This window comes from Juglans regia, chromosome 1 (genome assembly GCF_001411555.2).
Source record: "Juglans regia cultivar Chandler chromosome 1, Walnut 2.0, whole genome shotgun sequence".
NCBI lineage: Eukaryota > Viridiplantae > Streptophyta > Magnoliopsida > Fagales > Juglandaceae > Juglans > Juglans regia.
In genome coordinates this window covers 26616372-26631200 of record NC_049901.1, presented here as the reverse complement: position 1 = coordinate 26631200, position 14829 = coordinate 26616372, and the positions used below count along the sequence as shown (strand labels likewise).

At 38.0% G+C, this 14829-nt stretch overlaps 1 protein-coding gene across 6 annotated transcripts in view; it reads left to right on the top strand.

The window, feature by feature from the left end:
- Window positions 1–14829, top strand: part of LOC108981827 (serine/threonine-protein phosphatase 5) — a 33399-nt gene that overhangs the window by 2742 nt on the left and 15828 nt on the right. For 4 of the 6 annotated variants that reach the window (XM_018953088.2, XM_018953080.2, XM_035692595.1 and 1 more), the window contains exons 2-4: window positions 9085–9252; window positions 9657–9826; window positions 9900–9971. In XM_018953088.2, the coding sequence (XP_018808633.2) occupies window positions 9174–9252; window positions 9657–9826; window positions 9900–9971 (321 nt within the window). In that variant the 5' untranslated portion in view covers window positions 9085–9173. The remainder of the gene's footprint in view (window positions 1–9084; window positions 9253–9656; window positions 9827–9899; window positions 9972–14829) is intronic. The other 2 variants (XM_035692592.1, XM_018953095.2) reach the window with 1 other exon arrangement.

Sequence of the window (14829 nt, the reverse complement as noted above, 5' to 3'; positions counted from 1 at the left end):
GCGAATCTGGGATGTCGTTATTTTTGGTTGTTGGAGTGTGGCTGGCGTTGGTGACTGGATTGGAGAGATACAGACAGAGAGAAAAGTAAGGGTTTTGAACTTTCAAATTTGATTTCGAAAGAATGGCCGAATTAGGGAGAAGACTTGAGATTTTGAGAAGAGACCAAGAGGGTAAATTACGTTTCTATCCCTCCATTTTTAATGTATTTACTCTAAAACATGCCATTTACCTCAAATAGTCAAATTGGGTCTGGAATACTGAAACCGGCTGGAATGGCCAGAATTTGAGGTGGTACGAAATAATACCCTATCCTGTGCCGGTTACTGTTCCGGCACGGAACATTCTGGCCATTCTGGCCTGTACGAAACAAATTTTAAAACTTTGCCAAACATCCCCTAAGCTATTGAAGTTCATCATTTTTCAGTCAAAAAATAGTTGGTATCACCTAAATCTGTTCTTGGTAGTTTTCTTTTTGAACTGAAATTTTTTTATTTCATCCATTTAAGTTTTTTTTCAAATTAAATATATAAAATGTGACAGAAAGGCAAGCCTTCTTTCATGAAAGACTGCTTGGACTGAATGTGGATTAAATTGGGGGTGGTATTTATGGCGCACAAGTGGCAGTGACTTGTGCAAGTCGAGTGAGAGATAGCAACGGAATTAGGGTTGTGATACAAGTATATATCTTTAGGGTATTTTCATTATGAGAATATGTTGCTATTTGACTTTTCCTTGGAAGAATGCCAGCTTTTTTGTGTAAATTGTCCTTGACTCGCGTTTTCTTATTCTTGGAAACCAATTTTGTGGAGAAGTTCTGTTTCTTGCACATGTTGTTAAACTCCTCTTTACTTTTTTTAACAGATTGTGAAGTGTCAGAATTTCTAACCTACTTAGTGTTACGAAGGATCTATGAAAGGTTTTAAAGGAGTTGATAGCCATAATCTTGGCATAACTTTCCAGAGCTGAATGTGACACCTGCTGGTTTTATTCTAAAGTTATTTATTGCCTTGAAGTAAATATATGCATCTATGTTCCTCGTATTGTTCCAAAAGCATTAGGCCTCGTTTGAATTGAAAACCCACATCCACTTATCTCATCTCATCATTACAATTTTATCAAATTTCCACACAAAATATAATAAACAATTCAACTTTTTCAAATCCCAAAACAACTTTTCCAAATTCTCACACAAAATATAATAAACAATTCAACTTTTATTCTACTATTCACAAACCATCTAAACTCATCTCTGAATCCAAATCTCTCATTAGTTAGTTTCCCATGGAGTCTATTATGGGCAAGGTGTTCTCTTGTGTACATTCAGTGTACTTAGTTACTCCTTTTGATATATATATATATATATATAATATTTTTACTTATAAAAAAAGAAGTTTCCCATGGAGTAAGATATGGAGTTTGGAGGAAGAATGGGTGCTATTTTTTGATGGATAGCTGCTTGGGGCATAGCATTGATAATAGGTAATCTTATCAGGTGCCATAATATCCTAGAAAACTGGTGTTGCATGTGTGAATTCTCTGGGTAAGTAGTTAGTCATCTTCTCCTGCATTGTTTTGTGGCTAGAGAGTTGTGGTCGTGACTCCTCTTTGTTTGGAGTGATGCCAAAGACAATTTAGAAGCTGTCTTTGTGATGAAGTTTTAAGGCCTGAGTTCTAAGGCCTAATACAATTCATTTTTAACACTCGTACTTTGGACAGCTTCTAGAGACTTTAATAGTCCTAATTTCCTTGATTTTCTTGTAATTTTTCTATTTGTAGCTTGATGACTTTCTTGTACTTCTAGCTAGATGACTTTCTATTTGTGGTTGTACTTGGATTTTTCCTCTTGGGCTTTTTAATGAAATTGTCATTTCTTATCAAAGAAGGAAGTTTGTTTGCCACTATAGTTTTATTATGTAAATATATGATAAAACTATACTAGCAAACAAAATTCCCTTCTTTATGAATTATTTACAAAAAAAGGTTTTGTTATCTGAAAGCCCATTGTGCCTCATGTGTACCATTTCTACAAAATGCAACAGTTGAAAGTATGGGAGGTTAGAGCATAGTATTTCATTGCTTAGACATTCTTTTCAAAGGTGTTTTCTTATTGTTTGTATGCTCTTGTGGTGCTTTTCTTCTCCTCTCTTTGTTATTAATTTTTTGAATATGAACTCCAAATTGTGATTATTTAAGGGACTCTCTTGTACCGTCTTTAGGTTTAGTGCTTGTAATATCTTGTTTACATTTGCATTGGTTTTGCCCACTTCTTTTGTCTAGAGGTTAATTTCTTCCACGATAACTTATGGCCTGTGAGCCATAGGTCTAGTTATATAATGTGTGAATGTACGGCGGAGTTGTATATGTGTTTTATCTTAAAGTTCCTTTGCCCCACTTGTTTTGTGCCTAGTTGACCTTGGAAACATTGTTTTAGCAAGTCCAAGTTGACAAGGTTGATTGTGGCAGCTATGTTGGGCTTTAATCATATAATATTAGATCTTTTCCCCTCTTATTTTTGTGCCTAGTTGACATTGGAAACATTTTTTCAGCAAGTTCAAGCTGACAAGGCTGATTGTGCAGTCATGTTGGGCTTTAATCATATAATATTGGTCATCAATGAGAAGGTTTATCAAAATCAATGGGAAGGTCAATTCATTTGGATCTTTTTGTTTTCTCTCCGTACAACATCCTCTCCGATGATGGCCTGCGTTGTCTAATGTGGAATTCTCTTTTGATAGACTAATTTATGGTCAGTGAGAAGCATGGGTGCTTCGAAATAGCCTTTGTTAGTCTAAAGTTTTTACAGTCACGTCGGAAGGCAACTCCGTTCACATCATTGAGGAGTTGGAAAGTCATGAAGGAGTTGTTTATGGGGTTGTTTACGGTGAAATGGTTCATCAAAATGTTGAAGGGATTGTGCATCGGGCGATAGAAAGGAATTTTATGCTTCTTTAAGGGACAAAAATTGGAGCTTTATAGCTCAGAGATGCTCTAATGTCTACGGGCATTTCATAACACTGGTGGAGTATGGTGGTGGTCGCATACGAAACTTTCTATTCATACTGGAAGAAATGGAAGGTAGGGGATGGAAGAAACTAGAGGTTACTCTACGAGAAATTCGAGACAGTTTAGAGGTGGGAGGTAACGCTGATCACGACAGATGGAGGTTGGGCTCCGGTTGAATACTCAGGAGGAAGGAAGTTGGCCTTGGGGCGACGGTGGAGGCTCATCACCACTCCTACAAGGAGGTGCTGAAGCAATTGATGGTAGTAGCCCCAACTCAGTACAGGGGAGGAGATTATATGGATGTGTCAGGCATGATGAAAGCACAACATATTGCATGCCCGCCCATTGCCGAGTGTGGAAGGAAGGTGGTGTTGTCTGGTACGATGGAATTTTGGCAGAGGGTGGTGTTTGTCGTACTCTATGGGAGATAAAATTGAGGTTGACGAATTTGCAAGAGAAAGTGGACAATTCGGTTTAAGTTCTGTGCCCTTGTTTGGCATTATAATTCATTCCCCCTGGGCCATTGCCCGCATCGAAGCCCAAGCCCATTTCCCTTCCTTTCTCAATGGCCCAGCGCTACAACACAGTGGATGGACCCTCAGGCTTTGATGGGGTGAAGAGGAAACAAACGGTCAAGCCCTATGTCCTTGTAGTGGGCCGCTCCAATGGGCCTCGAGCAAGGGGCCAATACAAAGGAAAAAACAAAATGGAATCGGGCCATGATTTATCCCGACTTAGATGGTCGGCCCGAGGAGAGTGTGAACTTGCAGGGTTGTCGGCCGTTGGGAACCAACCACCCATGCCAAAAAAGCCTCAATCGACCTCGAGACAGGCCAATGAAACCTTTTTGGTGATTCAAATGGAAAAAATCGCAGAGGAAATTGCGGCAGAGCTGGTAACAACCACAGTCGCGGGTCAAGCTGGAAACTCACTGCCCGACATTGGTTCCTCGGCCCAGAATGGACAGACAATAACAATGGATTGTTGGGAACCTTTGCAAAGGAGCTAAAGGGAACATCATCTCTGGCGAAGGATTTATAGACCATCAAGAGGCTTATTGAGTGTAAGGCTGAGTTACTGTCAGGAGTTGGTTTGTCGGCTCAGAAAGGACAGAAAGTGATGATAGATTACAGGGAACCTTTTCCACTGGAGTCCCAGGGGGTGTCACCTTTGGAGAAGGACTTGCAGAGTGTCAGGAGCCTTACGGAGGGTAGTGTTGAGTTTGAGGGTGACTTACGACTACTGGTAGTTATGAATGAGGATCAAGACTGGGAGGGCAGGTCTTTGTTTTCTGAAGGAGAGACGGGGGACTTGATGGAATTGCAGTGGGCACCAAGGGAAGGTATTGAGATGGCAGATGAACCCATTCCTTTAAATTCTCTGCCTCCGTGTCAACCTAGATTAGTTTCCTCTGAATGGGTGTTACACAAGGTGAAGGAAATTTAAAATTGTGTGGGGATTGAGTGTGAAGGTTTTGAGGAATAATTTATATCATTGCTCACGACCATTGAAGGAGGACATGCTTAGAGTCTAAGAAGTCGGGTTCTAAAAAATAGAGGGAGCTAAATAGATTGACATAGTCTATTAATTATGAGGGCAACTCAAGCAGAGGAAAAGCAAATGAGAGGGGGCTGACAATTCTGCATGAAGCCGAAGATTGTATCTTGGAATGTTCGAAGACTTAATGAGGAAAACAAGCTTCTTTAGATAAAATCTGCTTTGGGAGTGGATGGTGGACGTTATTTGCTTGCAGGAAACTAAGTTGGAAAGTATTTCAAGAAGCACGGTGTGTAGCTTGTGGGACTCTATCCATATGTTGGTTGTTATCTCGCATCTCTTGGGGGCCTCAGGTGGTATATTTGTTGTGTGGGATTGAAGGTTAGTGAATAAAATTGAGGAATACATTGGGGAATATACAGTGGCATGTTCATTTAAAAACGTGGAAGGTGACATTATGTGGGCCTTTTTTGGACTTTATGGGCCAAATCTAGACAATCAAAGAAGACTTCTATGGGGGGAGATTGTTGGGTTGCATGGTTGGTGGGACATGCCTTGGTGCATAGGAGGCGATTTTAATGTTGTAAGGTTCCCAAGTTGGGAGAGAGTAGGCTTTGGCCTACAATGATGAAGTTTTCCAATTTTATATTTGATTTGGGTTTGGTGGACGTATCTCTCATGGGTGGAGCATACACATGGCAAACAATTCAACTTTTTTCAAATCCTAATTTAATAATAATATTAAAAAATAATATTCTAACAATATTTATTTCAACTTTCATTTTTCATCTAAAACCATCTCATCTTATCTCTGAATCCAAACCAACCCTTAGGAGTGGTTTGGATTCATAGATGAGTTGAGATGATTTGTGAATAGTATAATAAAATATTTTTAGAATATTATTTTTTAATATTACTATTGGTTTGAAATTTGAAAAAAATGAATTGTTTATTATATTTTGTGTGGTAATTTGGAAAAATTGTTTTGGAATTTGAAAAAGTTGAAAAATTTGGAAAATTTTTTCAAATCCCAACACAAAATATAATAAACAATTCAACTTTTTCAAATCTAAAAAATAATAATAATATTAAAAAATAATATTCTAATAATATTTTATCATCTCAACTCAACTCAACTTAGTTTAACATCCAAACGCAGCCTTAGGGCAGGTTTGGGGGGTGGGATGAGACACAAAATTCTCATCTCATCTCATCTCATCATTACACATTTTTCAAATCCCCATACAAAATATAATAAACAATTCAACTTTTTCAAATTCCAATACAATAATAATACTAAAACATAATATTTTAAACACTAAAACAAAACACAAAATTCTCATCTCATCTCCCAAACCTGCCCTTAGTCTCATTGGATTGGGAAACTCATTATTTGGAGTTATGTCAGAGAAGGCTAACTCGCTTATGTTTGGATCATTTTCCTATCTTGTTAGATTGTGGAGGTATTCGTGGAGGGTGTAGGTACTTTAGTTCGAGAATATGTGGCTGAAAATTGAAGGCCTTGTGGAAAGGGTTAGGCAATGGTGGGCTCCTATCTAATCCATGGCACTCGAAGTTTTGTTTTGGCAAGTAAGCTGAAAGCTTTAAAAAGAGCTCTTAAGATATGAAATGCACAAGTTTTTGGAGATGTAGGCAATCGAAAAAAGTCTATTGGAGGAGTTACAAGAGGTAGAGAGGGCAGATGAGGGTTGGGCACTATCTATGGAGGAACTATCATAGAAGATAGGATTAGTTTCAGAACTTGAGAGAGTTACTTTATTGGCGGAGATTTCATGGGCCAAAAACCTCGGGCATTATGGTTAAATGAAGGAGATGAAAGCATGAAATTCTTCCATAGAATGGCCAATCCACATAAGAGGACTAACACCATTGCGATTCTAAACATTGATGGTGTTGTGTCAACGGAGCTTCCATTGATTCAAAAGCATATTGCTGGTTTTTTTGAACAATTGCTTATTGAGCAGGTAGAGTGGCAGCCAAAACTCTGTGGACTAGAATTTGAGACCATTGAGCAGCAAAGTGTTGACTGGCTAGAGAGGCCTTTTGATGAGACAAGTTTATTAAGTGTGAGAGAGATGGTCCAAGACAAAGCATTTGGTCCAGATGGTTTCTCTATGTGATTCTTCCAATCCTACTGGGAGGTGGTGAAGGATGGTTTGATGAAGGTTTCCACGGATTTTTCTCATTTGGTAAGTTTGAGAAAAGTATCAATGCCACTTTTATTGCGCTTATTCCTAAGTTGGGGCTTTAAATTTAAAGATTTTCGGTCTATTAGTCTTGTGAATGGGGTGCATAAGATTATCTCAAAGGTTTTAGCAAACCACTTGGGGAGAGGACTTAGGGAGGATTATTTCGAGACCCCAGAAAGCCTTTCTAAAGGGAAAAATGATGGATCCAATGTTAATTGCCAAAGAATGTTTAGACAACAAATTAAAATCTGGAGAACCAGGTTTTTTTATGTAAGCTGGATATGGACAAGGCATACGATCTTGTTAACTGGGACTTCCTAATATACTTGCTTGGGAGGTGTGGATTTTGGGAGAGATGGTGCTCATGGATTAGGTATTGCATCTCGACTGCAAGGTTCTTGGTTTTGGTGAATGGCATTCTAGTTGGTTTCTTTACCAATTCACGTGGCCTAAGACAGGGTGATTTGTGCCCCGCTTCTCTTTGTCATTGTTATGGAGGTGCTTAGTAGAATGATGTCCGCTATAGTTGCCAATGGCTATATGGCTGGATTTTTTATTGGTGACACCAATCGGGGGGTACTCAACATTTTATCATTTGTTGATTGCAGATGACACTTAGATATTTTGTAAGGCAAACCAAAATCAGATTTGTTCCTTAAGGGCACTCTTTCTTTGCTTCGAAGCAATGTCTAGATTAAAGGTGAATATTTCCAAGTCAGAGTTGGTTCCAATGAGAAATGTTTGCCATCACCCGAGGTTGGCCAATATTCTTGGATGCAAGGTCTTCTCATTTCCCATGAAATACCTTGGCCTTCCTTTGGGGGCCTCTTCTAGGGCTAAATCTATATGGGATGAAGTAATAGAGAAGATTGAATCCAGATTGGTAGGTTGAAAGAGATTGCATTTGTCAAAAGGTGGTAGGACCACCTTAATCAAGAGCACGCTGTCCAATTTCCCAACTCATCTCCTATCTTTGTTCTCAATTCCAGCAAGTGTGGTGATCCAAATAGAGAAACTTTAGTGTGATCTTCTTTGTAGTGGGTTGGGGGATGAGTTTAAGTTCCATGTGGTCAAGTGGGATAAGGTATACTCTCCAATTTCTATTGGTGGGTTGAGAATTAGAAGCTTGAGAGTATTCAATCGGGCTCTTATTGGGAAACCGTTGTGGTAGTATAACATGGAGAGGGAAGCTTTATGGAATATGGTGATTGATTTTAAATACGGGGGTGTATGTTGGGGGGGAGTATTAGGGAGGTACAAGGGGAGAATGGAGTGGGAGTTTGGAAGCATGTACGTAGAGGTTGGGGGGTGTTTGCTCGACACAATAGAATTGTGATGGGTGACAGTTTTGACATGATTTATGGTGTGGAGATCGAGCCCTTAAAGACACATTCCCTACAGTTTTTAGGATTGCATGTGAATAGGAAGCATTAGCGGTGGATCTCATTGAGATGTCTGGCTGCTCAATCCATTGGAATGTGAACTTTATGAAGGCGACTCATGATTGGGAAGTTGGCAGCTTTGCTTTTTTTTTCAAAACCTTGTACGCCATGAGATTGAGCACTCAAGGAACTGATAAATTGTGGTGGATGACCACTAGAAAAGGCACCTTTTATGATCGCTCCTTCTATAAGACCCTTGTCAACCCACAACACAATATCTTTCCATGGAAAAGTATTTGGAGAAATAAGGTGATTTTTTTGCTTGGACAGTGTCTATGGGCAATATCTTGACTATGATAAACTTACGGAAACGCCAGGTGATTGTTGTGTACTGGTGCTATATGTTCAGGAAAAATGGTGAGATTGTGGATCATCTTCTATTGCATTGTGAGGTTGCTAGATCGCTTTGGGATGATGTCTTTAGAAGATTGGAGGTAGCCTGGGTTATGCTTGCTACGGTGGTTGAACTCCTGGCTAGTTGGAAGACATTGGGTGGAATTCCACAAATCACGGTTTTGTGGAAGATGGTGCCTATATGCATTCTTTGGTGGTTACGGAAGGAACGAAATGATCGGACTTTTGAAGATAAGGAGCGAACATTGGAGGATATTAGATTGTTCTTTGTTAAAACTTTGTTCCTATGAGTGAATGTTGTAGATTGCAATGGTCTAGATTTTCATGATTTACTTGTTTCTATCTCTTCCTTTTAACTAGGTGTAAACTCTTGTATACTCTCTGAGTAATTGGGCTATGCCTATTCTCATTAATAAAATTTGTTACTTGTAAAAATAAAATAAAAAATATTTGTCATCAATGCTTGATGGGCTCTTTTCTAAGTTTAAAATATCATTTGTCCCTCCAATTTCCCTTGGCACACGGATTTCCAAAATGGTTAGCTAATTTATTGTCTCTTAATTTTCTTATGGAGCAGGTAAAGCACTGTAAAGAGAGGATATTAGGATGGTCATGAAATTTATTATCTACTAAGATTCAACCCACTCCTTGTAGATACCAAAGGTTATGCCCATTATGGAAACTGAAAAGTCTAACATTTCACGTGCCGAAGAAGTCAAAGTTCTAGCCAATGAAGCATTCAAAGGTATTAATGTGCCTGCTTTATGCTTCTTAGGTTACTTCTATATATGTGTGTGTGTATTGGTATTATAAATTCTTTTTTGCATGTGTGAATATCAATTAATGCATTATCCTCTTAGCATAATTTGAATAAAGTACTGGAAATCTAATCAGATTGGATTAAAAGTTTTTGAGCCCTCTTAGCCTCAGTTAAATATGGTCTACTCACTCTATAGACAAGTAAACTGAATAGAATTGCTCATGAGAAAAGACATTTTAGGTTCTATATATATTTACTTTGGAACACACTTTGAGGTAAAACTTTTTATTGGTATTTTGCTGGTTAAGGTTTTTAAGGACAGTTTGCTGCCTCTTTCACGATGTTTTCATGGTTTTGATATGTGCTGTTCCTGACAAATTTCCTTTCAGCTCACAAATATGCACAAGCTATTGATCTGTATACCCAAGCAATTGAACTGAACAATCAGAATGCTGTATACTGGGCCAACCGTGCATTTGCACACATTAAACTCGAGGAATATGGTAGTGCCATACAGGATGCATCAAACGCCATAAACGTCGATCCCAAATATTCGAAGGCATGCTTGGAATCTGAAAATAAAGACTATGCAATTTAATGTTTGTGATCTGATGGTTGTCTTTTTCCTACAGGGCTATTACAGACGAGGAGCTGCCTATCTTTCCATGGGGAAGTTTAAAGAAGCACTGAAGGATTTTCAGCAGGTACTTTGTTTGCCATGATTGGCTTTAATCCTCATCATATCAAGATGTTTGCTTCCTTTTCTTTTTTTATTTTTGTTTCTGACTAGTTTGGAGATTTTTGGTTCAATGTTTCTCCCATTAAATATTTGGAATTTTTTTAATAATGTTGTTAAATATTTAATTGAATTTTATTGGCGCTAATTCTGACACAATTGACCCTGACAGTTAAATACATTCAATTCTTTCAACTTTTGTGGCTGTAGTTTAGTTTCTTCTACTTTCAATATTGTTCAAGTTGAGCATGTACCATGTGTGTTCTTGTTTCGGTTACCCAAGTACTTTCTTATCAATACAACAATTTTGTGTTAGAATAAGTTATCATCATTATGATGTATGATTGTCATGTTACTAATTTTCAAACTAAGTTCTAGGCCAGAGAACCATCAAAGTCCAGAGATTTTTGTAAACAATTTGGAGTGTTGATGGATTTATTATTTTTATTAGCAATTTTTCCTTTTGCAAAGAAAACTTATTAATGGGATGGAGTTTATATGCTTTTGAACCAATATATAGCCATTTGTACCAATCATTGCTTTGGCACTCCTTTCTCAACAAGAAAAATATTTTGCTAATGGAGAAAGCATATCCAAAAAGTGAGGTGTCATGTCTCCAGTCTCAACACAAAAACTCTTTGTGATTCCTTCTTCCTTGAAGCTTTGTTATGGTTCGCAACTATACAAAGAACAGATCCTCATAGAGCCTTTCATGCTATTTGTTATCTTTATAGAAACGCTTGTTACTCCATTTAGTTTCTAATCTGACTTCAGCCCATCATCACAGCCTCCCATAACCTCTAAAGGTTATTCTTGTACTATTTTTGGATGCAGAGGGGAAATTAGTGATAGTGTGATTTCGAATAATATATGTCATGGGATAAGTTGTTTTAACCTAACTTCAAGTCAATGAAGCATATTTGAAGTATTTGAAGGCTTTCTATCTCCATTTGGCACCCAAAGTGAAAAATGTTTTTTTTTTTCTTACAAGTAAAGTTTTGTTAATATCAACAAGTGTAGCTAAGTACATTAGATGTATACAAGAGAAAACAACTAGCTAGGAAGTAGAAATAGATACAAGGAAATTGTGAACATTAAGCCCATGATAGGGAAATGGTCCAAACTGTTGGGTTTATGGAGCTTAGTTTGTTGGTGTGTTAGTCCGATTTGATGACCCAACCCGACAAGGATGCGTTATATTTTTTGGTGAATTTTCAAAGCGAAAGTTCGCTCAACGTTAGTGTGACAGGTAGCTCGAGCGAAGCTCAGGTGCATAGTTCGCTCGAGTCTTGCTAGAGCGAATGTCGGACAGAGAGTTCACTTGAGACGCTTAACACTCCACTCGAGCGAATAACGCATAAAAATAAAAACTAGGTTTTCCGTCATGTGACACTATAAAATATGTACTTAGTGAATAATATAGTAGTTCTGAATAGTGAGATTTCGCCCCAAAGTGTATTTTGTGATTCTTCAGTACAATAAAATCCTCTGTAGCTCTGTGGACGTAGGCACATTGTTGAACCACATTAATTTTGTGTCGTGTGATTGATTTGCTTGTGTTTGCTTTTGCTTTGTCTGTCATCGTTTTCTCAACACAAACAAAGCCCAAGTTGGAGAAATTAGAAACCTATCCAATCTAGACATTGGAAATAGCCAAGTACATAGAATGATCCTCCAATCTCTTGCTTGGGACAAAGATGTGCCTCCCCTGATCTCTCACTTGGGAACTAGGTAATGTTGAAGCCACCTCCAATGTACCAAGGCATGTCCCACCAATCCAGGTTTGGCCCATAAACTCCGGCAGAGGCCCACTCGAAATCATCTACCTCCTTTTTGAAAAAGGCAAGCAACTGTAAATTCCCAAACACACTCCTAAACTCTCCACCAGTATTGTATCCCACATCACTAATACTCCACTTGAAGCTCCCCTAGAAGTTAAATAGGACCATCCTACGTATGACAACTCCACAAACTCAGAATGATCCAACAAGAAATATATTTTGTTTTCGTTTCTAGAAAATGTGATACAATATCAACTGTCCATGAGTAGGGGTGTAAGTTGAAACCGGAAAACCGGTCCGGACCGGACCAGACCGGACCAGTTCTTAGAATATGAAAACTGGCCGGTTCCGGTCCGGTTCCAGTTTTAAGATTTTTTAGACCAGACCGGACCGGTTGATAAAAAAAAAATATAAAAATAATATTTATATTATTGTATATATAAGTTTTATACAAAATATTATATATATATTAATATATATAAGTTTTATATATTATGTATAATTATAATTTTTTATGTGAGTTTTATATATAATTATATATATTTATATATGAAATAATTTCTTATTATAATTTATAAATTATTACATAAAATGTTAATACTAAATCACTAAAAGTTTATAACTAATACTAATATTAAATATATAGTTTATAACTAATACTAATATATAACTTAAAATAAAAGTATAAAACAATATTTTTTAAATTAGTTTTTTTTTTATAAACAAATTTATAATGACAAATTGTGAAACTTACATTTTAAAAAAATCGGAAAACCGGACCGGACCGGAAAGTACCTGTTTAGGAGGGTAACCGGTGCGTAATCAGTTTTGAAAAATACAAAACCGGTACATACCGGTTCACAACCGGACCGTACCGGACCGGACCGGTTACACCCCTATCCATGAGCAGTGCAAGTTTTTAATTAGGAGATGCTTATTAAACTCATTTAGTCCCTAGACATTCCAAGTTAAAATCTTGGGCTTCGTTATACAACATGTTCTGCCCTCCGACTAGTCCTATCTTGACTTGGACTACCACCCTTAACATTGTAGTTGATTGCCCAAGTAAGACGCTTAAACCCCCAAAATCATCCCTTGTTTCGTAAGAAATGGTGCTTTAGCTTTCAGAGGAATCAGATCCCTTCTGCCTTGAGTTTTGTCTAGCATGATCTGCTGAGGCTTCAGGCCATTTCACAGTTCCCCCCGTCTTGCCTTTAGTATCAAATTGAGTCACTAAGGGTGGTTTTGGATAGACAGTTCAGATTAAAACATCTCATTTGTAGTTGTACCGTATAGTAGTTTTGGCTATCCAAACACAATATTTCATTTTTTAAGTTTTGAAAACATCTACTTAAATGAACAGTAAATAAACAGTATAAAACAATGAAAACTGACACGAATAGTGCGTGAACAGTGAACAATTTGTGACCAATACATGAACAGTGCACAGTGGGACCAACCCCTTTATAAAATCCCCAAAAAGTCAAAATTATCTAATCTCATCTTACTATCCGAACACGTACTTTTTTACAAACTATCTTATCTCATCTTAACTCAAAAAATCTCACTACCATTCAAAACATCTCATCTGAATTGTCTATTCAAACCCACCCTAAAGCATGACCTGTATTTAGAGCTGCCGCATATGATCGCCTCGCCACCGTGGTTGCGCTCGGGTCTTTTTGCTTTGGAGCAGTGAATTAGCATAACTTGACAACAAATTTCTACCAACCTAGACCTTCATACCCTTCTGAAATGACTAGAACACCTTGCCGACCTCCTCCATATTTGGTAACAATTAAATATCTTCTACCATGTACATTGGAGCATCGTTGAGCCCTGAAGGCTCTGTGTCCTTCATGCATGTGTTTTATGATTTTGATTATCTCTGCCTGCATCACTGCTTCCGTTGTAGCCACCAACCACTTATACCACTACAACTTAGAACTACAAACCTCCAAACCCTTTTGCTCTTCACCACAACTTTTATTGAGGGCCTCCATGTTGGTGAAAACTCGACAGCCTTAGATTCCACCCAAAAGCGCACAAACTAATCCATAATAATCCATGATCTAAAGAAAGAAAAAAAAGGAATGAAACAGAGAACTATTTCATTCATCTCCTTGCAAAGACAACCATAAACAAAGTAAGTTCATCCGTTGATCCGTTGCGATTTGCACATATAACACCAATCCATCCCAATAAAGATTGTCTAGAGTGAGAATCTTCCTAGGAAGGCTGTCCAAAGAAAGAAAGCTACTTAGGCGTGCCTTACTTCTCTTTCTTCGAAGGATACCATGTAGTCTTATCTTCATTTCTCACTCTCAATTTGGTTGAGTACACAAGATTATTGAACTTGGTTAATGCATCAACTTCCCAATCTTGTGCGGCTATGAAGAAAGTGACATTCCATTGAGGAGAGCAACTGGATGGCTCTAGAAGATCTACAATTGAGGTTTCCTGCATTTGCACAATTCCATAGAGTTCTGGAAAGGGATCCTTGAGAGCCCTTTTGCCACACCATAGGTCATGCCAGAATTTGATTATGTACCCATTACCCCCACTTCAAACGAATATATCTAGAGAAAACTCCCAATCCTTTTCTTATGTGCTTCAAAAGCCCCACCTCATATGGCCCGCTCATCTCATTCAAACACCATCCACCCTAAGCACCACCAAATTTTGAATCTATAACAGCCTCCACAAAGTCTCCCTTTCTTGTTGGTAGCTCCACAACCACTTCGCTAATACATGATATCATTTTACAAAAAGATTCCATTACAAAAACAAAGAGTAATGGAGATAAATGATCACCTTGTCTCAATCCTTGGGAGCTTTTGGAGAAGCCTAGGGACAGAAACGATACAATGCTCAATCCAAGAACACCATTTCTCCCCGAGACCACATCTCTCGAGCATGTGAAACATGAATTTCCAATTGACTCAATAGGGCTTTTCCATGTCCAGCTTGCAAAGTAACCTTGGCACTCCCGACCTAAGCGTATTTTCCAAGCATTATGTTTTAATGTGATAAAAGTTATAAGGA